Below are 27,266 nucleotides of genomic sequence, written 5' to 3' on the forward strand. Positions count from 1 at the left end.
CCCCCCAATTCTGGGGTTCTCTCTCCTCATTCTGGGGTCCCCCTGAGCCCTGCTGGATTCTGGGGTCCCCCTGTGACCCCCCCCAATTCTGGGGTTCTCTCTTCTCATCCTGGGGTCCCCCTGTGACTCCCCCAATTCCGGGGTCCCCCTCCTCATTCTGGGGTCCCCCTGAGCCCCTCTGGATTCTGGGGTCCCCCTGTGACCCCCCCCAATTCTGGGGTTCCCCTCCTCATTCTGGGGTCCCCCTGTGACCCCCCCCCAATTCTGGGATCCCCCTCCTCATTCTGGGGTCCCCCTGTGACTCCCCCAATTCTGGGGTTCCCCTCCTCATTCTGTGGTCCTCCTGAACCCCTCTGGATTCTGGGGTCCCCCTGTGACTCCCCCCCAATTCCGGGGTCCCTCTCCTCATCCTGGGGTCCCCCTAAGCCTCCCCCCAATTCCGGGGTCCCCCTCCTCATTCTGGGCTCCCCCTGTGACTCCCCCAATTCCGGGGTCCCCCTCCTCATTCTGGGGTCCCCCTGTGACTCCCCCAATTCCGGGGTCCCCCTCCTCATTCTGGGGTCCCCCTGAACCCCTCTGGATTCTGGGGTCCCCCTGTGACCCCCCCCAATTCCGGGGTCCCCCTCCTCATTCTGGGGTCCCCCTGTGACCCCCCCCAATTCCGGGGTCCCCCTCCTCATTCTGGGGTCCCGGTCCTGATCCTGGGGTCCCCCGGTGCCCCCCCAGATCACGGTGACGGAGGAGATGGCGGCCCCCGCGCCGCCCCCCGGCGGTCGCTCCGGGGACGATTGGGACAGCGAAGGCGGCGGAGGGTTCTCCCTCTTCTACGACGGATTCAGCGTCGACGGACACGGAGACTCCGACAGCAAAGTGACTGGGGGGGACTGGGAGGGACTGGGGGCCGCTGGGATGGACTGGGAGGGACTGGGGGGGGACTGGGAGGGACTGGGGGGGACTGGGGGGGACTGGGAGTGACTGGGAGGGACTGGGGGGGGACTGGGGGGGACTGGGAGGGACTGGGAGCGACTGGGAGGGACTGGGATGGACTGGGGGGCGCTGGGATGGACTGGGGGGGCGCTGGGATGAACTGGGGGGGCACTGGGACGGACTGGGGGGGCGCTGGGATGGACTGGGAGGGTACTGGGATGGACTGGGGGGCGCTGGGACGGACTGGGGGGCGCTGGGATGGACTGGGACGCACTGGGATGGACTGGGGGGGACTGGGGGGGACTGGGAGCGACTGGGAGGGACTGGGATGGACTGGGGGGCGCTGGGATGGACTGGGGGGGCGCTGGGATGAACTGGGGGGGCACTGGGACGGACTGGGGGGGCGCTGGGATGGACTGGGGGGCGCTGGGACGGACTGGGGGGGCGCTGGGATGGACTGGGGGGCGCTGGGACGGACTGGGGGGGCACTGGGATGGACTGGGGGGCGCTGGGATGGACTGGGAGGGTACTGGGATGGACTGGGGGGGCGCTGGGATGGATTAGGGGGCGCTGGAATGGACTGGGACGGTACTGGGACAGACTGGGAGGGTACTGGGATGGACTCGGAGGGTACTGGGATGGACTGGGGGGGCGCTGGGATGGACTGGGAGGGTACTGGGATGGATTGGGGGGCACTGGGCTGGATTAGGGGGCGCTGGGACGGACTGGGACGGACTGGGGGGCGCTGGGACGGACTGGGGGGGGCGCTGGGACGGATTAGGGGGCGCTGGAATGGACTGGGACGGAATGGGATGGACTGGGAGGGTACTGGGATGGATTAGGGGGTGCTGGGACAGACTGGGGGGGCGCTGGGAGGGCACTGGGACGGACTGGGGAGCACTGGGACGGACTGGGGGGGTGCTGGGACGGATTAGGGGGCGCTGGAATGGACTGGGAGGGTACTGGGACGGAATGGGATGGACTGGGAGGGTACTGGGATGGACTGGGGGGCACTGGGTCGGACTGGGAGGGTACTGGGATGGATTGGGGGGTGCTGGGACGGATTGGGAGGCACTGTGGGGGTTACTGGGAGGCCCTGGGGGGGTTACTGGGAGGCACTGGGGGGTTACTGGGAGGCCCTGGGGGGGTTACTGGGAGGCACTGTGGGGGTTACTGGGAGGCACTGTGGGGGTTACTGGGAGGCCCTGGGGGGGTTACTGGGAGGCACTGGGGGGTTACTGGGAGGCACTGAGGGGGTTACTGGGAGGCACTGGGGGGTTACTGGGAGGCACTGAGGGGGTTACTGGGAGGCACTGGGGGGTTACTGGGAGGCACTGGTGGTGACTGGGAGCCCCCGGGTCAGTCGGAGGGCGACGCGGCCGTGGAGGCGCTGAGCGAGGAGGAAGAGGAGGAGGAGGAGGAGGAAGAGGAGGAAGAGGACGAGGAAGAAGAGGAGGAGGAAGAGGAAGAGGAGGAGGAAGAGGAGGAGGACGAGGAGTCGGGGAACGCCTCCGACCGGGTGAGGGGGGGAAAAGGGGGGGAAAAGGGGGGACGAGGGGGCGGGAAAGGGGGGTCACGGGGGTTTGGGGGGACTGGAAAGGGGTTTGGGGGGGTCACTGGGGTTTGGGGGTGTTGGGAAGGGATGAAGAGGGGTTTTGGGGGGATTTGGGGGCGCTGGAAAGGGGTAAAGGGGGATTTTGGGGGGCTGGAAAGGGGTTTGGGGGGTCATGGGGATTTGGGGGGGCTGGAAAGGGGTAAAGGGGGGTCACGGGGGTTTGAGGTTGTTGGGAAGGGATAAAGGGGGGTTTGGGGGGGCTGGAAAGGAGGATTGGGGGCTGGAAAGGGGTTTGGGGGGGTCACGGGGGTTTGGGGGTGTTGGGAAGGGATGAAGAGGGGGTTTGGGGGGATTTGGGGGCGCTGGAAGGCGGTGAAAGGGGTTTTGGGGGGCGTCAAGGGAGTTTGGGGGTTTGGGGGTGTCAGGGGGGCAGAAAGGGGGTGGAAAGGGGATTTATGGGGGTCTAAAAGGGGTTGGGGGTGTTTGGGGGGGTTTGGGGGGTCCCCGTCAGCGTCCCCTCCCCCAGAGCGCCTCGAGTGCGCGGCGGAGGATCCGACGGCGCTGGAAAGACAGTCCATGGCTGAAACCGGCGAGGAAGAGGAAGAGGAAAGAGCCGAGGGGGAAAGAGAGGGGTGAGGGACGGGGGGGTACTGGGGGGACTGGGGGAACTGGGGGGACTGGGGGGGACTGGGATGGGGGACTGGGGGGACTGGGGGGAACTGGGATGGGGAACTGGGGGGGACTGGGATGGGGGACTGGGGGGGAACTGGGAGGGACTGGGGGGAGCTGGGATGGGGAACTGGGGGGACTGGGAGGACTGGAAGGGACTGGGGGGACCGGGGGGGACTGGGACAGGGGACTGGGATGGGGAGGGAGAACTGGGAGGGACTGGGATGGGGAGGGAGAACTGGGAGGGACTGGGATGGGGGACTGGGAGGGGGAACTGGGGGGACTGGGAGGGACTGGGATGGGGGACTGGGAGGGGGAACTGGGGGGACTGGGAGGGACTGGGATGGGGGACTGGGAGGGGGAACTGGGGGGACTGGGAGGGACTGGGATGGGGAACTGGAGGGGAAACTGGGGGGATTATGAGGGGGGGATAGGGGGACTGGGATGAGGAGGGGGAACTGGGATGGAGGGAGTGGGGGACTGGGGGGACTGGGAGGGGGAACTGGGATGGGGAGGGGGAACTGGGGGTACTATGAGGGACTGGGATGGGGGAACTGGAGGGACTGGGGGGGACTGGGATGAGGAGGGGTAACTGGGAGGGGGGAAATGGGGAACTCGGATAAGGGAGAAAGGGGAGGGGGAGGAACTGGGATGGGGGAGTGTGAGAGGAATGGGGGAGGAATTGGGATGGGGGAAATGGGGTTACGTGGAGGGGGGTTCGGGTCGGGGTTGACGCCCCCTTTCCCCCAGGTGTGGCGGTGGCGCCCCCCGGCGCCGCCCCCACTGAGTACACGGAGGTGCCTCTGGGCTGCCTGCAGCTGCCGGGGGGGGGCGGGCTCTCCCCCCAGACCCCAGGTGAGGACACGCCCCCTCCATGGCCACGCCCCCTCCATGGCCACGCCCCTCCCACCCACACAGCCCCCGGGGCCACACCCCCCTCCCGCCGTGGCCGCCAGGTGAGGACACGCCCTCCCGTCACAGGTGTGGCCACGCCCACCTTCTCACACTGACCACACCCACGTCACAAACCCCTGGCCACGCCCCTCCCTGCGCCACCCACACTACTCCCCCCACCCCCCCCCGTGGGAGCTCAGGCTGGGCTGTGCCTTTTGGTCACGCCCCCTTCCTCAAACCCCGCTTCCTTAAGCCCCGCCCATTTCACTTCAGGCAACACCCCTGATAGCGCTGTTTCCTCTGTGACCACGCCCCCTCCCGCATTGCCCCGCCCCCTCAGACCACGACCCTTTGCTATCAGGCCACGCCCATCAGTGCCACTCAGTGCGCTGGTTTTGGTGGCCCCGCCCCCTTTCTGAGGCCCCGCCCCGTGCCCCTGAGGCCACACCCCCTTCCCGTCAGACCACGTTCCATCACTACTCAATAGCCTTGTTCTTAATGGCCACGCCCCCAGCCCAGGTAGCCACGCCCCCTTCCCCCAGTCCGCGCGCTGTGTTGTCACCGTGTTCTTGGTGCCCCCTCGCTCTGAGGCCACGCCCTCTTTCTACTACACCACGCCCCCTCCTTAGACCACACCTCCTTATGCCTCAACCCCGTTGTCACTCAACCCTCTGCTTCTTAATGGCCCCGCCCCCCTCAGCGGTGACCCCGCCCCTTCTGAGTCCCTTTTGGTTGAAGCCACGCCCCCATTGCCACTCAACACAGTGGTTCTTGGTGGCCCCGCCCCCTGAGCCGTGTCCCCGCCCCCTGAGCCGTGGCCCCGCCCCCGTTGCAGGCGCGGGGGGGTCCCTGGAGCCCGAGCGCTTCGAGGAGCTGCCGCTGTGCTCGTGTCGCATGGAGGCGCCCAAAGTGGAGCGCAGCGACGGGGGACGGGGGCTGTGCATGGCCACCGAGAGCATCGACGGGCAGGTGGGGGGCTCTGGGGGGGCTGTGGGGGCTCTGGGGGCTCTGGGGGGGCTGTGCATGGCCACCGAGAGCATCGACGGGCAGGTGGGGGGCTGGGGGGGCTCTGGGGGGGCTGTGCATGGCCACCGAGAGCATCGACGGGCAGGTGGGGGGCTCTGGGGGGGCTGTGCATGGCCACCGAGAGCATCGACGGGCAGGTGGGGGGCTGGGGGGGCTCTGGGGGGGCTGTGCATGGCCACCGAGAGCATCGACGGGCAGGTGGGGGGCTCTGGGGGGGTCTGGGGGTCTGGGGGGGCTGTGCATGGCCACCGAGAGCATCGACGGGCAGGTGGGGGTCAGGGGGGGCTTTGGGGGGGTCTGGGGGGGCTGTGCATGGCCACCGAGAGCATCGACGGGCAGGTGGGGGGCTCTGGGGGGGCTTTGGGGGTGAGGGGGGGCTGTGCATGGCCACCGAGAGCATCGACGGGCAGGTGGGGGGCTCTGAGGGGGCTTTGGGGGGTCTGGGGGGGCTGTGCATGGCCACCAAGAGCATCGACGGGCAGGTGGGGGGCTGGGGGGGCTCTGGGGGGGCTGTGCATGGCCACCGAGAGCATCGACGGGCAGGTGGGGGGCTCTGGGGGGTCTGGGGGGGCTCTGGGGGGGCTCTGGGGGGGCTGTGCATGGCCACCGAGAGCATCGACAGGCAGGTGGGGGGCTCTGGGGGGGCTCTGGGGGGGTCTGGGGGGGCTGTGGGGGCTCTGGCAGTGGGAAATGGGGGTCTGTGGAGGTCAGGGTCGTGAGAATTGGGGTTCAGGGGGGTCTGGGGATGGGAACTGGGGGTTTGAGAGTGGGAATTGGGGGTTCGGGGGGGGTATCCCGTCTGTATGGAGTTGGGGTTCAGGGGTTTCCCATCTTTATGGAGTTGGGGTTCGGGGGTTCCCGTGTGTGCAGTCGGGGTTCGGGGGTTTCCCGTCTGTATGGAGTCAGGGTTCGGGGTTCAGGGGGGGTTCCTGTGTGTGTGCAGTCGGGGTTTGGGGTTCAGGGTGTTTCCCGTGTGTGGGTTCGGGGTTCGGGGGGGGTTCCCGTGTGTGTGCAGTCGGGGTTTGGGGGTTCCCGTGTGCGGGGTCGGGGTTCGGGGGTTCCCGTGTGTGGGTTTGGGGTTCAGGGGGGGTTCCCGTGTATGCAGTCGGGGTTCGGGGGGGGTTCCCGTGTGTGGGGTCGGGGTTCGGGGGGTTCCCGTGTATGCAGTCGGGGTTTCGGGGTTCGGGGGGTCACCGCCGGCCCCCCGCAGCTGAGCGGCTGCGGCAGCGCCATTCTGAAGCGGGAGACGATGCGGCCGTCGAGTCGAGTGCCGCTGATGGTGCTGTGCGAGAGCCACCGCGCGCGGATGGTGAAGCACCACTGCTGCCCCGGCTGCGGCTACTTCTGCACCGCCGTGAGTCACCCCGAAACCGGGGGGACCCCGAAACCAGGGGGGGGGTCCCACAGCTCGGGGAGGGGTCCCGGCCCATAGGGACCCCCAGAACAGACACTGTTGCTGCAGTGCTGCTGCTCCGTCCTGACTTGGGGGGGCTCTAAATAGGGGAGGGGGGGTCCCCAATGCTGGGGAGGGGTCCCCAAAGCTGCAAGGGGGGTCCCCAAAACCGTGGAGGGGGTCCCCAAAACCATGGGGGGGTCCCAGAGCTCAGGGAGGAGTCCCGGCCCATAGGGACCCCCAGACCGGACCATGTTGCTGCAGTGCTGCTGTTCTGTTCTGAGTCTCGGGGGGCTCTAAATAGGGGAGGGGGGGTCCCCAAAGCTGCAGGGGGGTCCCCAAAACCATGGGGGTGTTCCAGAGCTCGGGGAGGGGTCCCAGAGCTCCCACAGGGACCCCCAGACCGGACTCTCATGTTGCAGTGCTGCTGCTCTGTTCTGACTTGGGGGGCTCTAAACTGGGAAGGGGGGGTCCCCAAAGCTGGGGAGGGGTCCCCAAAGCTGCAGGGGAGTCCCCAAAACCATGGGGGGGGGTCCCAGAGCTCGGGGAGGGGTCCCGGCCCATAGGGACCCCCAGACCGGACCCTATTGCTGTAGTGCTGCTGCTCTGTTCTGGGTCTGGGGGGGCTCTAAACAGGGGAGGGGGGTCCCCAAAATCGAGGGGGGTCACAGGACCCCCTTTATCTCCTTTGGAGCCCCCCAAGACCCCTTTAGGGACACCCCAGGCTCTTCTGGGATCCCCCAAGACCCCCTTTATTCTTTCTGGGTCCCCCAAGGCCCCTCTAGGGACCCCCAGAACCGCTCTAGAATCCCCCTGGGACCCCTTTAGGACCCCCCAGGACCCCTTTATCCCCTCTGGAGCCCCCCAGGATCCCTCTAGGACCCCCCAGGACCCCCTTTATCCCTTCTGGAGCCCCCCAGGATCCCCCAAGGACCCCCAGGACCCCTTTATCCCCTCTGGAGCCCCCCAGGATCCCTCTAGGACCCCCCAGGACCCCCTTTATCCCTTCTGGAGCCCCCCAGGACCCCCTTTATCCCCTCTGGAGCCCCCAGGATCCCTCAAGGATCCCCCAGGACCCCCTTTAATCCCCTCTGGAGCCCCCCAGGATCCCTCAAGGACCCCCCAGGACCCCCTTTATCCCCTCTGGAGCCCCCCAGGATCCCTCAAGGATCCCCCAGGACCCCCTTTATCCCCTCTGGAGCCCCCCAGGACCCCTTTAGGGACCCCCCAGGACCCCCTTTATCCCCTCTGGAGCCCCCCGGGATCCCTCTAGGAACACCCAGAACCCCTCTAGGACCCCCCAGGACCCCCTTTATCCCTCTGGAGCCCCCCGGGATCCCTCTAGAACCCCCAGAACCCCTCTAGGATCCCCCAGGACCCCCTTTATCCCCTCTGGAGCCCCCCAGAATCCCTCTAGGACCTCGCAGGACCCCCTTTATCCCCTCTGGAGCCCCCCAGAACCCCTCTAGGACCCCCCAGGACCCCCTTTATCCCTCTGGAGCCCCCCAGGACCCCTCTAGGACCCCCCAGGACCCCCTTTATCCCCTCTGGATCCCCCAGAATCCCTCAAGGATCCCCCAGGACCCCCTTTATCCCCTCTAGGACCCCCCCGGACCCCCTTTAATCCCCTCTGGAGCCCCCCGGGACCCCCCTAGGCCCCCTTTATCCCCTCTGGAGCCCCCCGGGACCCCCCTAGTCCCCCTTTAGGGCGCCCCCCGACCCCCCGTTTCCCCCCGTTTTCAGGGCACGTTCCTGGAGTGTCACCCCGACGTGCGCATCGGGCACCGGTTCCACCGCGGCTGCGTCTCGCAGCTCAATGGGATGATTTTCTGCCCCCACTGCGGCGAAGACGCCTCTGAGGCGCAGGAGGTGACGCTGCCCCGCGCCGAGGGGACCCCCCCGGCCGCCGCCCTCAACACCCCCGAACCCCGGCGCTGCGGACCCCCCGCCCGCCACGACGCCCCCACGCCCAGGTGGTGGTTTGGGGGCGATTGAGGGGGGAGAGGAGGACTTTGGGGGGCATTTCAGGGGAGGACGGGGGGGGGTTGGCGTTATTTTAGGGGGACAGGGGGGGTTTGGGGTTATTTTAGGGGGACGTGGGGGTTTGGGGCGATTTAGGGGGGAAAATGGGGGTTTGGGGGTCATTTTAGGGGAGGACGGGGGGTGTTGGGGTTATTTTAGGGGGTTTTGGGGGGATTTGGGGCCATTTTAGGGGAGGATGGGGGGGGTTGGGGTTATTTTAGGGGGGAACTGGGGGAGTTTTGGGGAGGTTGGGGTCATTTAAGGGGGTTTTGGGGGGATTTGGGGTTATTTTAGGAGGGGACAGGGGGGTTGGGGTCATTTTAGAGTGGTTTGGGGGGATTTGGGATCATTTGGGGGGGATTTGGGGTCATTTTGGGGGGGACAAGAGGCTTTGGGTGGAGTTGGGGTTATCTGGGGGGGTTTGGGGTCGTTTTAGGGGGGGGTTGGGGTCACTTTAGGGGGGACAGGAAGGTTTGAGGTTATTTTAGGGTTTCTTTGGGGTGTTTGGGGGTCATTTTTGGGGGGACAAGAGGCTTTGGGGGGGGTTTGGGGTCATTTTAGAGGAGCACGGTGGGGGAGTTGGAGTCATTTTGGGGGGGCCAAGAGGTTTTGGGCGGCAATTGGGGTGATTTGGGGGGGTTTGGGGTCATTTTGGGGGGGCCAAGAGGCTTTGGGGGGAGTTGGGGGGATTTGGGGGGGTTTGGGGTCATTTTAGAGGAGCACAGGGGGTTTGGGGTCATTTTTGGGGGGGCCAAGAGGTTTTGGGGGGGAGTTGGGGTCACCTGGGGGGGGTTTGGGGTCATTTTGGGGGAGGATTTGGGGTGCTTTTGGGGGGGCTGCGTAACCCTGTGCCCCCCAGCGCGCGGATGCGGGGTCAGGGCGAGGGGCGCGCGCCCCCCCCGGACCCCCGCGCGGAGCCCATCGACAGTTCGGGGGGCCCTGCGCTGCCGCTGCCCGCGGGGGGGGCGCTGTCGGCGCGGGGGCTCTCGCCCGGCCCCGCCCGAGACCTCCTGGAAAAGGCGCTGCTGGGACAGGAGGCCGAGAGGTGGGGGCACCCCAAAAATACGGACCCCCCCGGGGCCCCCAAACCCCACCCAGAGACCGAGAGGTGGGAGCACCCCAAAAATACGAACCCCCCACGGGACCCCCAAACCCCCTGGGACCCCCAAACATCCCCCAGGGGCTGAGAGGTGGGGGTACCCCAAAAATACAGACCCCCCCGGGGCCCCCAAACCCCACCCAGAGACCGAGAGGTGGGAGCACCCCAAAAATACGGACCCCCCGCGGGACCCCCACCTCCCCCCGGGACCCCCAAACCTCCCCCAGGGGCTGAGAGGTGGGGGCACCCCAAAAATATGGACCCCTCAGGGCCCCTAAACACTCCCCAGAGGCCGAGAGGTGGGGGTACCCCAAAAATACAGACCCCCCGCGGGACCCCCACCTTCCCCCGGGACCCCCAAACCTCCCCCAGGGGCCGAGAGGTGGGAGCACCCCAAAAATACGGACCCCCCGCGGGACCCCCAACCCCCCCGGGACCCCCAAACCTCCCCCAGGGGCTGAGAGGTGGGGGCACCCCAAAAATACAGACCCCCCGCGGGATCCCCAACCCCCCCCGGGACCCCCAAACCTCCCCCAGGGGCCAAGAGGTGGGAGCACCCCAAAAATACGGACCCCCCCAGGGCCCCCTCAGCCTCCCAGTGCTCCCAGTTTCCTCAGTAAGGAGTCCCTCGGCCTCCCAGTGCTCCCAGTCCCTCCAGTATGGGGTCCCTCAGCCTCCCAGTACTCCCAGTATGGAGTCCCCCAGGCCTCCCAGTGCTCCCAGTCCCCCCAGTAAGGAGTCCCTCAGTCTCCCAGTGCTCCCAGTTTCCCCAGTATGGAGTCCTCCAGGCCTCCCAGTGCTCCCAGTTTCCCCAGTATGGAGTCCTCCAGGCCTCCCAGTGCTCCCAGTGCCTCCAGTACGGGGCCCCTTCTCTCCCAGTGCTCCCAGTCCCTCCAGTACGGGGTCCCTCAGCCTCCCAGTACTCCCAGTACGGGGTCCCTCGCCCTCCCAGTACTCCCAGTATGGAATCCCCCGACCTCCCATTTCCTCCCCGTCACCCTGGTTGGGGAGGTCCCTCCTCTCCCAGTGCTCCCAGTCCCCCCAGTATGGGGTCCCCCAGGCCTCCCAGTGCTCCCAGTCCCTCCAGTATGGGGTCCCTCCTCTCCCAGTGCTCCCAGTACTCCCAGTACAGGGTCCCTCCTCTCCCAGTGCTCCCAGTATGGAATCCCCCTACCTCCCATTTCCTCCCCGTCGCCCTGGTTGAGGGGGGGTCCCTCCTCTCCCAGTGCTCCCAGTCTCCCCAGTACGAAGCCTCCCTGACCTCCCAGTGCCTCTCAGTCCCTCCAGTACGGGGTCCCTCGGCCTCCCAGTGCTCCCAGTACCCCCAGTTCCCCCCGGCAGGCGCAAGAAGCTCCGGTTCCACCCGCGCCAACTCTACCTCTCGGTCAAGCAGGGGGAGCTCCAGAAGGTCATCCTCATGCTGCGTGAGTTTGGGGGTCCCTGGGGGGGGTTGGGGGTCCCTGGGGGTGGTTTGGGGGTCCCGGGGGGAGTTTGGGGGTCACTGGGGGTGGTTTGGGGGACCCTGAGGGGGGTTTGAGGGTCCCCGGAGGGGTTTGGGGGTCCCTGGGGGGAGTTTGGGGGTCCCTGGAGGGGGTTTGGGGGTACCTCGGGTGGTTTAGGGGTCCCTGGGGGTGGTTTGGGGGTCCCTGGAGAGGGTTTGGGGGTCACTGGAGGGGTTTGGGGGTCCCTGGGGGGGATTTGGGGGTCCCTGGGGGTGGTTTGAAGGTCCCTGGAGGGGTTTGGGGGTCCCTGGGGGGGTTTGGAGGTCCCTGGGGGGGCATTTGGGGTTCCCTGGAGGAGATTTGAAGGTCCCTGGAGGGGTTTGAAGGTCTCTGGAGGGGGTTTGGGGGTCCCTGGGGGGCATTTGGGGGTCCCTGGAGGGGTTTGGGGGACCCTGGGGGGGTTTGAGGGTCCCTGGAGGAGTTTGGGGGTCCCTGGGGGTGGTTTGGGGGTCCCTGGAGGGGGTTTGGGGGTCACTGGAGGGGTTTAGGGGTCCCTGGAGGGGTTTGGGGGTCCCTGGGGAGTTTGGGGGTCCCTGGGAGGAGTTTGGGGGTCCCTGGGGAGTTATTGGGATACCCTATCGCCCCTTTCTTTTTATTTTGGGGGGGGCAGTGCCCTCTCTTTATTTTGGGGTCCCCCCCTCCTTATTCCATACTTTGGGGGTCCCCCCATTAACCCTTTGTTTCCCCCCCCCAACAGTCGATAATTTGGACCCCAACTTCCAAAGCGACGCCCAAAGCAAACGAACCCCTCTACACGCGGCCGCGCAGAAGGGGTACCTCGAGATCTGCCACCTCCTCCTGCAGGTCCGGGGGGGCTCGGGGGGCCCGGCGGCATTTTGGGGGTTCGGGGGGGTCATTATGGGTCTGGGGGGGCTCTGGGTTGGGTTTTGGGGGGCTCTGAGGGTCCCAAAGGGATTCATGGACCTTCAGCGTCTTCTGATGCAGTTGAGGACCTCCTTGAAGGTCTGGGGGGGTCATTATGGGTCTGGGGGGGCCTTTTTGGGTCCAAGGGGTTCGTTTGGGGTCTGGGGGGGCTCTGGGTTGTTTTTTGGGGGGCTCTGGGTTGGTTTTGGGGGGCTCTGAGGGTCCCAAAGGCCTCCTTGGAGCTTCAGTGTCTTCTGATGCGGTTGAGGACCTCCTTGAGGGTCTGGGGGAGTTTCTCTGGGTCTGGGGGGGCCCTTTTGGGTTCGGGGGGGTCATTATGGGTCTGGGGGGGCTCTGGGTTGTTTTGAGGGGGTCTCTGGGTTGTTTTTTGGGGGGCTTTGGCTTCTTTTTGGGGGGCTCTGAGGGTCCCAAAGGCCTTCTTGGAGCTTCAGCGTCTTCTGATGCAGTTGAGGACCTCCTTGAGGGTCTGGGGGTGTTCCTCTGGGTCTGGGGGTGTCATTTTAGGTCCAGGGGGATCATTTTAGGGTCCAGGGGGGTCGTTTTGGGTCTGGAGGGGCTCTGGGTTGTTTTTTGGGGGGCTCTGGGTTGTTTTGGGGGGTGTTCTGAGGGTCCCAAAGGGCTTCTTGGAGCTTCACCATCTTCTGATGCGGTTGAGGACCTCCTTGAGGGTCCGAGGGGGTCATTATGGGTCTGGAGAGGTCCTTTTGGGGTCCAGGGGGGGTCCTTTTTGGGGTCTGGGGGGGGGGGATCATTTTTGGGGGGCTGTTGTCCCTGACACCCCCTTTTTTTCCAGGCGGGCGCCAACATCAACGCGACGGACAAACTGCGTCGGACGCCGCTGATGGAGGCGGTGGCCAACAACCACGTGGAGACGGCGCGGTACATGGTGCGCCGCGGCGGCTGCGTCTACAGCAAGGTGACCTCCCCCTGACCCCCCCAAACGTGACGTCATCGGCCTCATCGTGACGTCATCGCCCCCGTCGTGACGTCATCGCCCCCTCTTCCAGGAAGAAGACGGATCCACGTGTCTCCACCACGCGGCCAAGAACGGCAACTTGGAGATGGTCGACCTCTTGTTGGCCACCGGGCAAGTGGACGTCAACGCCCAGGTGGGCTGGAGGGGGGGGGGGAGGTTTTGGGGGGGCTCTGGGTCGTTTTTGGGGGGGTCCGGATCATTTTTGGGGGGCTCGGGGGGTCCTAAAGGGCTTCTTGGAGCTTCGACGTCTCCTGATGCGGTTGAGGGGCTCCTTGTGGGTCTGGGGGGTTCCTGTAGGTCTGGGGGTGTCATTATGGGTCTGGGGGTGTCATTATGGGTCTGGGGGGGCTCTGAGTTCTTTTTTTGGGGGGGTCCGGATCGGTTTTGGGGGGCTCTGGGGGTCCTAAAAGGCTTCTTGGAGCTTCAACGTCTTCTGATGCGGTTGAGGGGCTCCTTGAGGGTCTGGGGGGGTTCCTGTGGGTCTGGGGGCGTCATTGTGGGTCTGAGGGGGTCATTATGGGTCTGGGGGGGCTCTGGGTTGTTTTTGGGGGGCTCTGGGTTCTTTTTTTGGGGGGGTCCGGATTGTTTTTGGGGGGCTCTGGGGGTCCTAAAGGGCTTCTTGGAGCTTCAACGTCTCCTGATGCGGTTGAGGGGCTCCTTGAGGGTCTGGGGGGGTTCCTGTGGGTCTGGGGGTGTCATTATGGGTCTGGGGGGGTCATTATGGGTCTGGGGGGGCTCTGAGTTCTTTTTTTGGGGGGATCCGGATCGGTTTTGGGGGGCTCTGGGGGTCCTAAAGGGCTTCTTGGAGCTTCAACGTCTTCTGATGCGGTTGAGGAGCTCCTTGAGGGTCTGGGGGGGTTCCTGTGGGTCTGGGGGGGTCATTATGGGTCTGGGGGTGTCATTGTGGGTCTGGGGGTGTCATTATGGGTCTGGGGGGGCTCTGGGTCGTTTTTGGGGGGGTCCGGATCGGTTTTGGGGGGGCTCTGGGGGTCCTAAAAGGCTTCTTGGAGCTTCGACGTCTTCTGATGCGGTTGAGGGGCTCCTTGAGGGTCTGGGGGGGTTCCTGTGGGTCTGGGGGATCATTTTGGGTCTGGGGGGGTCATTCTGGGTCTGGGGGTGTCATTCTGGGTCTGGGGGGGGCTCTGGGTTCCTTTTTTGGGGGGGTCCGGATCATTTTTGGGGGGCTCTGGGGGTCCCAAAGGACTTCTTGGAGCTTCAACGTCTTCTGATGCGGTTGAAGGGCTCCTTGAGGGTCTGGGGGGGTTCCTGTGGGTCTGGGGGGGTCATTATGGGTCTGGGGGGGTCATTATGGGTCTGGGGGTGTCATTATGGGTCTGGGGGTGTCATTGTGGATCTGGGGGGGCTCTGGGTTGTTTTTGGGGGGCTCTGGGGGTCCTAAAGGGCTTCTTGGAGCTTCAGCATCTCCTGATGCAGCTGAGGAGCTCCTTGTGGGTCTGGGGGGGGTTCCTATGGGTCTGGGGGGGTTCCTGTGGGTCTGGGGGGGTTCCTGTTGGTTCTTGGGGGGGCTCTGAGACCCCAAAATGGACCTGGCCCCCCCTTTTCTCTCCTGTGCCCCCCAGGATAACGGGGGTTGGACCCCCATCATCTGGGCGGCCGAGCACAAGCACATCGAGGTCATCCGGCGGCTGCTGACGCGCGGCGCCGACGTCACCCTCACCGACAACGTGAGGGCCCCCCCCAAACTTTTGGGGTCCCCCAGAGTCATTTCTGACCCTCTACTCCCCAAAAAGGGCCGTTTTGGGGTCCCCGGGTCGCTTTTCTGCCTCCTGCCCCCCCAAAAAAGGCACTTTTGGGGTTCCCCAGGGTCATTTCTGACCCTCTACTCCCCAAAAAGGACAGTTTTGGGGTCCCCGGGTCGCTTTTCTGCCTCCTGCCCCCCCAAAAAAGGCACTTTTGGGGTCCCCCAGGGTCATTTCTGACCCACTGTCCCCCCAAAAGTGCCCTTTTGGGGTCCCCTGGATCATTTCTGAACCCCTTTTGGGGTCCTCCGGGTCATTTCTGACCCCTATCTCCCCCAAAAGGCAGTTTTGGGGTCCCCCCAGGTCTTTTCCACCCCCCAAAACAGCACTTTTGGGGTCCCCCGGTCACTCCTGAGCCCCCAAACAAAGAGTTTTACCCCTCAATGAGGGGTTTTTGCCCCCCAAAATGAGGTTTTTTACCCCCAAACGAGGGGTTCGCCCCCCAAGATAAGGGATTTTCCCCCCCAAATGACCTTTCTGCGCCCCCAAATGTGGGTTTTGCCCCCCCAAAAGTGGGGGTTGACCCCAAAACGAGAGGGTTTTACCCCCCATGAGGTTTATTGCCCCAAAAGGAGCATTTTTGCGCCCCAAAAGGAGGGGTTTTACCCCCCAGCGATGGTATTTACCCCCAAAAGAAGGCTTTTGCCCCCCAAATTAAGGGCTTTGCCCCCCAAAATATGGTTTTTTGCCCCCCCAAATATGTGGTTTTTCCCCCCAAAAGACGTTTTTGCCCTCCAATGATGGTATTTCTCCCCCAAATGAGGGTTTTTACCCCCAAAATAAGGGTTTTTACCCCCAAATGAGGGTTTTTACCCCAAAATAAGGGTTTTTACCCCCAAATGAGAGTTTTTACCCCAAAATAAGGGTTTTTACCCCCAAATGAGAGTTTTTACCCCCCCAAATAAGGGGTTTTACCCCCACAAATGTGTTTTTTGCCCCCCCCAGCGATGGCATTTTGTCCCCCAACAATGGTATTTCGCCCCCAAATGAGGGTTTTTACCCCCTAAATAAGGGGTTTTACCCCCAAATGAGGTTTTTTACCCCCAAAATAAGGGTTTTACCCCCAAATAAGGTTTTTTACCCCCCAAATATGGGGTTTTTACCCCCAAATGAGGGGTTTTTACCCCCAAAATATGGGGGTTTACCCCCAAATGAGGGTTTTTACACCCCCAAATAAGGGGTTTTACCCCCACAAATGTGTTTTTTGTCCCCTCAGCGATGGTATTTTACCCCCAAATGAGGAGTTTTATCCCCAAATGAGGGTTTTTACCCCCAAATGATGGTTTTTACCCCCAAAATAAGGGTTTTTACCCCCAAAATGAGGGGTTTTAGCCCCCCAAATAAGGGGTTTTGCCCCCACAAATGCGTTTTTTTGCCCCCCCAGTGGTGCTATTTTGTCCCCCAACAATGGTATTTTGCCCCCAAATGAGGGTTTTTACCCCCAAAATAAGGGGTTTTTACCCCCTAAATAAGGGGTTTTTACCCCCCAAATAAGGGTTTTTACCCCCTAAATAAGGGGTTTTTCCCCCGAAATGAGGTTTTTCCCCCCTCGCGGTGTGTTCGCTGCCCCCCAGGAGGAGAACATCTGTCTGCATTGGGCGTCGTTCACGGGCAGCGCGGAGATCGCGGAAGTGCTGCTCAACGCGCAGTGCGACCTCCACGCCGTCAACTTCCACGGGGACACTCCCCTGCACATCGCCGCCCGCGAGAGCTACCACGACTGCGTCACGTACGGAGATTCGGGGGGCGATGCGGGGGGTCTGGGGGGGATTTGGGGGTCTATGGGGAGATTTGGAGTGATTTGGGGGCTCTATGGGGCGATTCGGGGGCTCTATGGGGTGATTTGGGGGTCTATGGGGAGATTCGGGGGGTCTATGGGGCGATTCGGGGGGTCTATGGGGTGATTCGGGGGCTCTATGGGGTGATTTGGGGGTCTATGGGGCGATTCGGGGCCTCTATGGGGAGATTCGGGGGGTCTGTGGGGTGATTTGGGGGGTCTGGGGGGAGATTTGGGGGTCTATGGGGCAATTCGGTGGGTCTATGGGGTGATTTGGGGGTCTGCGGGGAGATTTGGGGGCTCTATGGGGAGATTCGGGGGGTCTGGGGGCGATTCGGGGGGTCTGTGGGGAGATTCGGGGGGTCTGGGGGCGATTCGGGGGCTCTATGGGGTGATTTGGGGGTCTGTGGGGAGATTCGGGGGCTCTATGGGGTGATTTGGGGGCTCTATGGGGAGATTTGGGGCTCTATGGGGAGATTCGGGGGCTCTATGGGGTGATTTGGGGGCTCTATGGGGTGATTTGGGGGGTCTATGGGGTGATTCGGGGGGTCTGTGAGGAGATTTGGAGTGATTCGGGGGCTCTATGGGGCGATTTGGGGCTCTATGGGGTGATTTGGAGGCTCTGTGGGGTGATTTGAGGGGACTGGGAAGGGTCCCTGTGGGTCTGGGGTCTCTCCCTATGGGTCTCTCTATGAGTCTCTATGGGTCCCTATGGGTCCCTATGGGTCTCTATGGGTCTCTATGGGTCTCTATGGGTCCCTATGGGTCTCTATGGGTCTGGGGTCTCTCTATGGGTCCCTATGGGTCCCTATGGGTCCCTATGGGTCTCTATGGGTCTCTATGGGTCCCTATGGGTCCCTATGGGTCTCTATGGGTCTCTATGGGTCCCTATGGGTCTCTATGGGTCTGGGGTCTCTCTATGGGTCCCTATGGGTCCCTATGGGTCCCTATGGGTCTCTATGGGTCTGGGGTCTCTCTATGGGTCCCTATGGGTCCCTATGGGTCTCTATGGGTCTCTATGGGTCCCTATGGGTCTCTATGGGTCTGGGGTCTCTCTATGGGTCCCTATGGGTCCCTATGGGTCCCTATGGGTCTCTATGGGTCTGGGGTCTCTCTATGGGTCCCTATGGGTCCCTATGGGTCTCTATGGGTCTCTATGGGTCCCTATGGGTCTCTATGGGTCTGGGGTCTCTCTATGGGTCTCTATGGGTCCCTATGGGTCTCTATGGGTCTCTTTATGGGTCTCTATGGGTCTCTATGGGTCCCTATGGGTCTGGGGTCTCTCCCTATGGGTCCCTATGGGTCTCTCCCTATGGGTCGCTATGGGTCGCTATGGGTCTGGGGTCTCTCCCTATGGGTCCCTATGGGTCTCTCCCTATGGGTCCCTATGGGTCGCTATGGGTCCGGGGTCTCTCGCTATGGGTCGCTGTGGGTCCGCGCCCCCCAGGCTGTTCCTGTCCCGTGGGGCGGATCCGGAGGTTCGGAACAAGGAGGGCGATTCCCCCCTGGATTTGACCCCCGAGCGCTCCGATGTGTGGGTGGCGCTGCAGCTCAACCGCAAACTGCGCCTCGGGGCGGCGGCGCGAGCGCTGCACACCGAGCGCATCGTCAGCCGGTACGGGGGGGGCGGGGGGTTTGGGGGGGCCCGGGGGGGGTCTGGGGGGGTCTGGGGGGGTCCTGGGGGGGTTTGGGGGGGTCTGGGGGTCTGGGGGTCCCAGAGCGCTGCACACCGAGCGCATCGTCAGCCGGTACGGGGGGGGCGGGGGGTTTGGGGGGGCCCGGGGGGGGCAGGGGGGGTCCTGGGGGGGTCTGGGGGCCCGGGGGGTCCCAGAGCGCTGCACACCGAGCGCATCGTCAGCCGGTACGGGGGGGGCGGGGGGGTCCTGGGGGGGTTTGGGGGGGTCTGGGGGGTCCTGGGGGGGTCTGGGGGGGTCTGGGGGGTCCTGGGGGGGTCTGGGGGGTCCAGGGGGTCCCAGAGCGCTGCACACCGAGCGCATCGTCAGCCGGTACGGGGGGGACGGGGGGTTTGGGGGGGCCCGGGGGGGGTCTGGGGGGGTCTAGGGGTCTGGGGGTCCCAGAGCGCTGCACACCGAGCGCATCGTCAGCTGGTATGGGGGGGGCGGGGGGGGCAGGGGGGGTTTGGGGGGTCCTGGGGGGGTTTGGGGGGGTCTGGGGGTCCCAGAGCGCTGCACACCGAGCACATCGTCAGCCGGTACGGGGGGCGCGGGGGGGTCCGGGGGGGTCCAGGGGGGTCCTGGGGGGGTCTGGGGGTCCCAGAGCGCTGCACACCGAGCGCATCGTCAGCCGGTACGGGGGGCTCTGGGGGGGTCCGGGGGGTCTGGGGTGCCCGGGGGGGGGTTTGGGGGGGTCCAGGGGGGGATTTGGGGGTCCAGGGGGGGTTTGGGGTTCCCAGAGCGCTGCACACCGAGCGCATCGTCAGCCGGTACGGGGGGGGACGGGGGGGGCAGGGGGTCCCGGGGGGGGTTGGGGGGTCCCGAAGGGGGTTTGGGGGGATTTGGGGAGTCCTGGGTGGGGATTTGGGGGTCCAGGGGGGGTTTGGGGGTCCCAGAGCGCTGCACACCGAGCGCATCGTCAGCCGGTATGGACGGTTTTGGGGGATCCGCGGGTGATTGGGAGGTCCGGGGAGTGTTTGGGGGGGATTTGGGGGGTCCTGGGGGGGGGTGTTGGGGCCCCCAAGACTGGTTTTGGGGGTCCCAGAGGGTTTGGGGGAGTCTGAGGATGTTTTTGGGGGGTCCTGCGGGGGCACTGGGGATCCCTGAGGGTGGTTTTAGGGGGTCCTGGAGGCTTTCGGGGAGTCTGAGGGTGTTTTTTGGAGGGTGTTGGGGGCGATTTTGGGGGTCCCGGGGGTGTTGGGGACTCTGGGGGCGGTTTTTGGGGGGTCCTGGTGGTTTTGGGGGACTCTGGGGGCGGTTTGGGGGGTCCTGGTGGTTTTGGGGGAGTCTGGGGGCGGTTTTTGGGGGTGCTGGTGGTTTTGGGGGAGCCTGAGGGTATTTTTTTGGGGGTGTTGGGGGGTGTGGGGGCGATTTTGGGGGTCCTGGTGGTGTTGGGGGACTCTGGGGGCGTTTTTTGGGGGTGCTGGTGGTTTTGGGGGACTCTGGGGGCGGTTTTTGGGGGGTCCTGGTGGTTTTGGGGGACTCTGGGGGCTGTTTTTGGGGGGTGCTGGTGGTTTTGGGGGAGCCTGAGGGTATTTTTTTGGGGGGTGTTAGGGGGTGTGGGGGCGATTTTGGGGGTCCTGGTGGTTTTGGGGGACTCTGGGGGTGGTTTTGGGGGGTCCTGGTGGTTTTGGGGGACTCTGGGGGTGGTTTTGGGGGGTCCTGGTGGTTTTGGGGGAGTCTGAGGGTATTTTTTTGGGGGTGTTGGAGGGTGTGGGGGCGATTTTGGGGGTGCTGGTGGTTTTGGGGACTCTGGGGGCGGTTTTTGGGGGTGCTGGTGGTTTTGGGGACTCTGGGGGCGGTTTTGGGGGGTGCTGGTGGTTTTGGGGGACTCTGGGGGCGGTTTTTGGGGGGTCCTGGTGGTTTTGGGGGAGTCTGGGGGCGGTTTTTGGGGGGTCCTGGTGGTTTTGGGGGAGTCTGGGGGCGGTTTTGGGGGGTCCTGGTGGTTTTGGGGGAGTCTGGGGGCGGTTTTGGGGGGTGCTGGTGGTTTTGGGGACTCTGGGGGCGGTTTTTGGGGGTGCTGGTGGTTTTGGGGACCCCCCGTCACCCCCTTTTCCCCCCCCCCCGCAGGGACGTGGCGCGCGGCTACGAGAACGTCCCCATCCCGTGCGTGAACGGAGTGGATGAGGAGCCGTGTCCGCACGACTACAAATACATCGCCGAGAACTGCGAGACCTCCGCCATGAACATCGACCACAACATCACCCACCTGCAGGTTTGGGGGGGCAGCGGGGTTTGGGGGGGTCCTGGGGGGGTTTTGGGGGGTCCTGGGGTGGTTTTGGGGGGTCCTGGGGTGGTTTTGGGGGGGCTGGAGGAGACGAGAACTGCGAGAACATCGTCCACCTGCAGGTTGGGGGGGTGCTGGGGGGGGTATTTGGGGGGGCAGGAGATTTTAGGGGGTCCTGGGGGGTATTTTGGGGGGTCCTGAGGTGGTTTTGGGGGGTCCTGAGATGGTTTTGGGGGGCTTTGAGGGTTTTGGGGGGGCTGGAGGAGACGAGAACTGCGAGGACATCGTCCACCTGCAGGTTTGGGGGGTCCTGGAAGGGATGTTATGGGGGGGCAGGAGATTTTGGGGGTCCTGGGGGGAAATTTGGGGGGTCCTGGGCTGGTTTTGGGGGGTCCTGGAATGGTTTTGGGGGGCTTTGAGGGTTTTGGGGGGGCTGGAAGAGACGAGAACTGTGAGACCTCAACCGTGAACATCGACCACAGCATCGTCCACCTGCAGGTTTGGGGGGGCAGCGGGTTTTGGGGGGTCCTGGGGGTATTTTGGGGGGGCAGTGGGTTTTGGAGTGTCCCGGGAGGTATTTTGGGGGGTCCTGGGATGGTTTTCGGGGATTCTGGGGCAGTTTTAGGGGGGCTGGAGGAGACGAGAGGAGACGAGAACTGCGAGAACATCGTCCACCTGCAGGTTTGGGGGGGGCAGTGGGTTTTGGGGGGTCCTGGGGGGTATTTTTGGGGTTCCCCCCCTGGCTTTTGGGGTGCCCCTGATTTCGGGGTCCCCCCCGTTTGCAGCACTGCACCTGTCAGGACGACTGCTCCTCCAGCAACTGCCTCTGTGGGCAGCTCAGCATCCGCTGCTGGTACGACAAGGTGAGCACCCCGAAACTGGGGAACCCCGAAACTGGGGAACCCCGAAAATGGGGGCACCGTGAAACCGGAGCACCCCAGAAATAAGGGACCCCGCAACAGGGCACCCAAAAAACAGGGACCCCAAAACTGGGGCTCCTCAAAACGGAGGCACCCCAAAACCAGGGACCCCGAAAATGGGGGACCCCAAAAATGAGGGACCCGGGGCTTTTGGGGGTTCCCGGGGGGGGTTTAGGGGGGATCTCTGAGGGCTTGTGGGGAACCTGGGAGGTTTTTGGGGGTACCCTGGGGGGTTTGGGGGTGCCCTTTTGGTTTTGGGGGTGTTCTGGGGGGATTTTGGGGTTCCCTTGGGAGGGGTTGGGGACCCTGGGGGGGGGTTGGGGGGATTTTGGGGGGGGGTCCCTGTTGGTTTTGGGGGTCCCCGAGGGGGCTGTGAGGGTCCCTGTTGGTTTTGGGGGTCCCTGGGGGGGTTTGGAAGTCCCTTTGGGGCTTTGGGGGTCCCTGGGGGGATTTGGGGTCCGTGGGGGGGTTTTGGGGTCCCTTTGGGGGTTTGGGAGTCCCTTTGGGGGTTTTGGGGTCTGTGGGGGGGGTTGGGGATCCCTTTGGGGGTTTTGGGGGTCCTTTTGGGGGTTTTGAGGATCCCTTTGGGGTTTTGGGGTCCCTTTGGGTTTGGGGGTCCCTGGGGGGGTTTGAGGGTCCCTGGGGGGGTTTTGAGGATCCCTTTGGGGGTTTTGGGGGTCCCTTTGGGGGTCCCTGGGGGGGTTTTGGGGGTCCCTTTGGGGTTTTGGGGTTCCCTGGGGGGGTTTTGGGGTCTGTGGGTGGGGTTTGGGGTCCCTGGGGGGGGTTTTGGGGGTCCCTTTGGGTTTTGGGGTCCCTGGGGGGGTTTTGGGGTTCCCTGGGGGGTTTTGGGGTCCCTGTTGTGTTTTGGGGTTCGCGGTGACCCCGTTTCCGGCAGGACGGGCGCCTCCTGCAGGAGTTCAATAAGATTGAGCCCCCCCTGATCTTCGAGTGCAATCAGGCGTGCGCGTGCGGGCGGAGCTGCAAGAACCGCGTGGTGCAGAGCGGCATCAGGTGCGCCCCGAAACCCTGCACCCCAAAAACCTGCACCCCAAAAACCCTGCACCCCAAACCACCCCAAACCCCGCACCCCGAACCCCAGAGCTCCACACCCGCGCGTGCGGGCGGAGCTGCAAGAACCGCGTGGTGCAGAGCGGCATCAGGTGCGCCCCAAAAACCCCGCACCCCAAAAACCTGCACCCCGAAAACCCCGCACCCCAAAAACCTGCACCCCAAACCACCCCAAACCCTGCACCCCAAACCCCAGAGCTCCACACCCGCGCGTGCGGGCGGAGCTGCAAGAACCGCGTGGTGCAGAGCGGCATCAGGTGCGCCCCAAAACCCCGCACCCCAAAACCCTGCACCCCAAAAACCTGCACCCCAAAACCTGCACCCCAAAACCACCCCGAAAACCTGCACCCCAAACCCCAGAGCTCCGCACCCGCGCGTGCGGGCGGAGCTGCAAGAACCGCGTGGTGCAGAGCGGCATCAGGTGCGCCCCAAAAACCCTGCACCCCGAAACCCTGCACCCCGAAACCCTGCACCCCAAAAACCTGCACCCCCAAACCACCCCGAACCCCGCACCCCGAACCCCAGAGCTCCACACCTGCGCGTGCGGGCGGAGCTGCAAGAACCGCGTGGTGCAGAGCGGCATCAGGTGCGCCCCAAAAACCCTGCACCCCAAAAACCTGCACCCCAAAACCACCCCAAACCCTGCACCCCAAAAACCTGCACCCCAAAAACCTGCACCCCAAAACCACCCCAAACCCTGCACCCCGAACCCCAGAGCTCCACACCCGCGCGTGCGGGCGGAGCTGCAAGAACCGCGTGGTGCAGAGCGGCATCAGGTGCGCCCCCAAACCCTGCACCCCAAAAACCTGCACCCCAAAACCTGCACCCCGAAAACCTGCACCCCAAACCACCCCAAACCCTGCACCCCAAACCCCGCACCCCGAACCCCAGAGCTCCACACCCGCGCGTGCGGGCGGAGCTGCAAGAACCGCGTGGTGCAGAGCGGCATCAGGTGCGCCCCGAAACCCTGCACCCCGAAACCCCGCACCCCAAAAACCCCGCACCCCAAAAACCCTGCACCCCAAACCACCCCAAAACCCTGCACCCCAAAAACCTGCACCCCAAAACCTGCACCCCAAACCACCCCAAACCCTGCACCCTAAAACCTGCACCCAAACCTGCACCCCAAAATCCCGCACCCCCAAACCTGCACCCCGAAACCTGCACATGCTGGCAGAGCTGCAACAACCACATTGTGCAGAGCGGCATCAATTGCACCCCAAAACCCTGCACCCCAAATCCTGCCCCCCAAAATCCCAGAGCTCCAAACCTGCACCCCCAAAACCTGATCCCCAAAATCTGATCCTCAATAGTTGAGCTCCAAACCTGCACCCCAAAACCTGCACCCCAAAATCCCAGAGCTTCAAACCTGATCCCCAAAACCTGATCCCCAGTATTTGAGCTCCAAAACTGCACCCCAAAATCCTACAGCTCGAAACCTGCACCCCCAAAGCCTGACCCCCAAAATCCCAGAGCCCAATCCCTGCACCCCAAAACCTGCACCCCAAAATCCCAGAGCTCCAAACCTGCCCCCTAAAACCCCGGAGGCCAATCCCTGCCCCCCAAAACCCCCCCAAACCCCATCACCTCCAGCCCTGCCCCCCCCCGTTTGCCCCCCAAACCCTTTTGTGTCCCCCCCCAACCCCTCGGGGCCCCCCCAAACCCGGGGCCCCCCCTTTTCCGCAGGGTTCGGCTCCAGCTCTACCGGACGGCCAAGATGGGGTGGGGGGTGCGGGCGCTGCAGGCGATCCCCCCCGGCACCTTCATCTGCGAGTGAGGGGCACCCCAAAACCGGGGGGGGGAACGGGGGGCCGGGGGGGGGCTCAGCCCTCGTTTTGGGGGGATCCGTTGGGTTTTGGGGGGTCCCCAGGGCTCCTGGGGGGTGGATTTCTCTGGTTTTCAGGGGTTACTTTAGGTTTTGGGGGGTCCTAAGGGTTTTTGGGGGGGTTCCTGGGTTTGGGGGCGCTCCTGGGGAGGCTCAGCTCTGGTTTTGGGGGGGATCCACTGGGTTTTGGGGGTCACGTGGGCTCCCGGGGGGGTTCCTCTCTGATTTTGGGGGATCCATTGGGTTTTGGGGGTCCCCTGGGCTCTGGGGAGGCTCAGCCCTGGTTTTGAGGGGGATCCACTGGGTTTTGGGGGGTCCCCTGGGCTCCTGGGGGGGTTCTCTCTGATTTTGGGGGGGATCCCTTGAGCTTTGAGGGGTGTCCCCTGGGTTTGGGGGTCCCCCCGGGGTTTGGGGGTGTCCCTGGGGTTCGGGGGGGCCCCGGGGTTCGGGGTGCAGTTTTGGGGTGCCACTCTGTGCCCCCCCAGGTATGTGGGGGAGTTGATCTCCGACGCTGAGGCCGATGTGCGCGAGGACGACTCCTATCTGTTCGACCTCGACAACAAGGTGGGGGGACCCCCAAATCGGGGGGAACCCCCAAATGGGGAGGGACCCCCCAACAGAGAAGGGGGGACCCCGAAACAGAGGGGGGAACCAGGAGTTTGGGGGGGACCCCGATATTGGGGGTGAAGCCCTGAGATATGGGGGGGGAGACCCTAAAATATGAGGGGGGGGACCCCAAGATTTGGGGTGAGGAGACCCTGAGGTGATGGGGAGGAGGGGGTTCCCCGAGATAAGGGGGGACCCCGAGACAGGGGGGGACCCCAAAATATGGGGGGACCCCAGGATTGGGGATGAGGAGACCCTGAGGTGGTGGGAATGGGGAGTTCTCTGTGATGGGGGGGGGGACCCCGAGATGAGGGAGGGCCCCAAACTTGAGGAGGAGACCCCAAACCTGAGGGGGAGACCCGAACCTGAGAGGGGACCCCAAGACTGAGGGGGGACCCCAAACCTGAGGGGGAGACCCCGAACCTGAGAGGGGACCCCAAGACTGAGGGGGGACCCCAAACCTGAGGGGGAGACCCGAACCTGAGAGGGGACCCCAAACCTGAGGGGGGACCCCAAAATATGGGGAGACTCCAGGATCGGGGAGGGGGAGACCCTGAGGTGATGGGAATGGGGAGTTCCCTGTGATATGGGGGGGGACGGACCCCGAGATGAGGGGGGCCCCAAACCTAAGGGGGGATCCCAAACCTGAGGGGGGGCCCCAAACTTGAGGAGGGGACCCCAAAACTGAGGGGGGACCCCAGGATTAGCATGAGGAGACCCTGAGATGATGGGAATGGGGAGTTCCCTGTGATATGGGGGGGGACCCCGAGATAAGGGGGGCCCCAAACCTAAGGGGGGGATCCCAAACCTGAGGGGGGGACCCCAAAATATGGGGGGCCCCCAAAACTGAGGGGGTGTCCGGTGCAGGACGGGGAGGTTTACTGCATCGACGCCCGTTACTATGGCAACGTGAGCCGCTTCATCAACCACCTGTGTGACCCCAACATCATCCCCGTCCGCGTCTTCCTTCTGCACCAGGACCTGCGCTTCCCCCGCATCGCCTTCTTCAGCAGCCGCAGCATCCGCCCCGGCGAGGAGCTGGGGTACGGGGGGGGGATTTGGGGGGGCCGGGGGGGATATGGGGGGGTTAGAGGGGGATTTGGGGGGGTACAGGGGGGATCTGGGGGGGTTAGGGGGGGATATGGGGTCCCTGTGCCCCCGCATCGCCGCCTTCAGCAGCCGCAGCATCCGCCCCGGCGAGGAGCTGGGGTACGGGGGGGGGGATTTGGGGGGTACGGGGGGGGGATTTGGGGGTACGGGGGGGATATGGGGGGCTGCGAGGGAGATTAGGGGGGGATATGGGGTCCCTGTGCCCCCACATCGCCGCCTTTGGCAGCCGCAGCATCCGCCCCGGCGAGGAGCTGGGGTACGGGGGGGGATTTGGGGGGTACGGGGGGGATTTGGGGGGGCTAGGGGGGGATTTGGGGGGCTGCGAGGGAGATTAGGGGGGATACAGGGGGGATATGGGGTCCCTGTACCCCCACATCATCATCCTCAGCATCCGCCCCGGCGAGGAGTTGGGGTACGGGGGGGATTTGGGGGGGTACGGGGGGGATTTGGGGGGTTAGGAGGGGATCTGGGGGGCTGTGAGGGAGATTAGGGGGGGATACAGGGGGGATATGGGGTCCCTGTACCCCCACATCGCCACCTTCAGCAGCCGCAGCATCCGCCCCGGCGAGGAGTTGGGGTGCAGGGGGATTTGGGGGGGGATTTGGGGGGTACGGGGGGGATTTGGGGGGCTGTGAGAGAGATTAGGGGGATACAGGGGGGATATGGGGTCCCTGTACCCCCCCATCATCCTCCTCAGCATCCGCCCCAGTGAGGAGTTGCAGTCTGTGGGGCGGATGTGGGGCTGAGGGGGGCTTTAGGGGACTATTTGGGGGTGTTTAGGGGAGATTTGGGGGGTCAGGAGGGGAGTTGGGGGGCGCGGGGGGGTCCCTGTACCCCCATATTGGCATTGTCAGCATCAGCGCCAGTGAGGAGCTGTGGGGCAGATGTGGGGCTGGGGGGGATTGGGGGGGTAGGGGAGAAGTTTGGGGGACAGTTGTGGGTTGGGGGGGGCAGTTGTGGGTCGGGGGGGGTCAGTTTTGGGGTGACCCCCCCTTTGTACCCCCCGATTCGATTCCTGGGAGCCGCACAGCTGAGTGAGGGGCAGATGAAGGGGCGCTGGGGGGGATTTGGGGGGCAGTTGTGGGTTGGGGGGGGTCAGTTTTGGGTCCGGGGGGGGGGGTGTCAGTTTTGGGGTGACCCCCCCCCCCCTTTTGTGCCCCCCCAGGTTCGATTACGGCGATCGTTTCTGGGACATCAAAAGCAAATACTTTCCGTGTCAGTGCGGCTCCGAGAAGTGCAAACACTCGGCCGAGGGGGGGGGCGCGGGGGGAACCCCCAGAGCTGCTGCCCCCCCTGCTGGCCCTGCCCCCCCCGTGACCCCCAAAATGACCCCCCCGGCACCCCCAAACTGC

At 64.6% G+C, this 27,266-nt stretch overlaps 2 protein-coding genes across 2 annotated transcripts in view; one reads left to right on the plus strand and one right to left on the minus strand.

Annotated features, from left to right (window-relative positions):
• The window catches only part of CFB (complement factor B), a 7,448-nt gene extending 6,990 nt beyond the window's left edge, over positions 1-458 (minus strand). Inside the window, exon 1 of the mRNA XM_054051950.1 lies at positions 350-458. Coding sequence (XP_053907925.1) covers positions 350-458 — 109 coding nt within the window. The remainder of the gene's footprint in view (positions 1-349) is intronic.
• A 266-nt stretch (positions 459-724) lies between these two features.
• EHMT2 (euchromatic histone lysine methyltransferase 2) lies at positions 725-27,266 on the plus strand (the record flags this gene model as incomplete). Its single annotated transcript, XM_054052049.1, has 22 exons — positions 725-870; positions 2,291-2,446; positions 3,009-3,114; positions 3,902-4,006; positions 4,881-5,014; positions 6,282-6,425; positions 8,208-8,437; positions 9,346-9,531; positions 10,927-11,009; positions 11,785-11,891; positions 12,766-12,888; positions 12,980-13,081; positions 14,529-14,633; positions 16,283-16,437; positions 17,933-18,100; positions 20,229-20,373; positions 21,171-21,248; positions 22,201-22,316; positions 24,060-24,146; positions 24,684-24,762; positions 25,672-25,847; positions 27,080-27,266. Coding segments are annotated over exons 1-22 (2,898 nt in total), but the record flags the coding sequence as incomplete, so codon positions are not given.

This window comes from Cuculus canorus, chromosome 31, assembly GCF_017976375.1.
Source record: "Cuculus canorus isolate bCucCan1 chromosome 31, bCucCan1.pri, whole genome shotgun sequence".
Classification (NCBI taxonomy): Eukaryota; Metazoa; Chordata; class Aves; order Cuculiformes; family Cuculidae; genus Cuculus; species Cuculus canorus.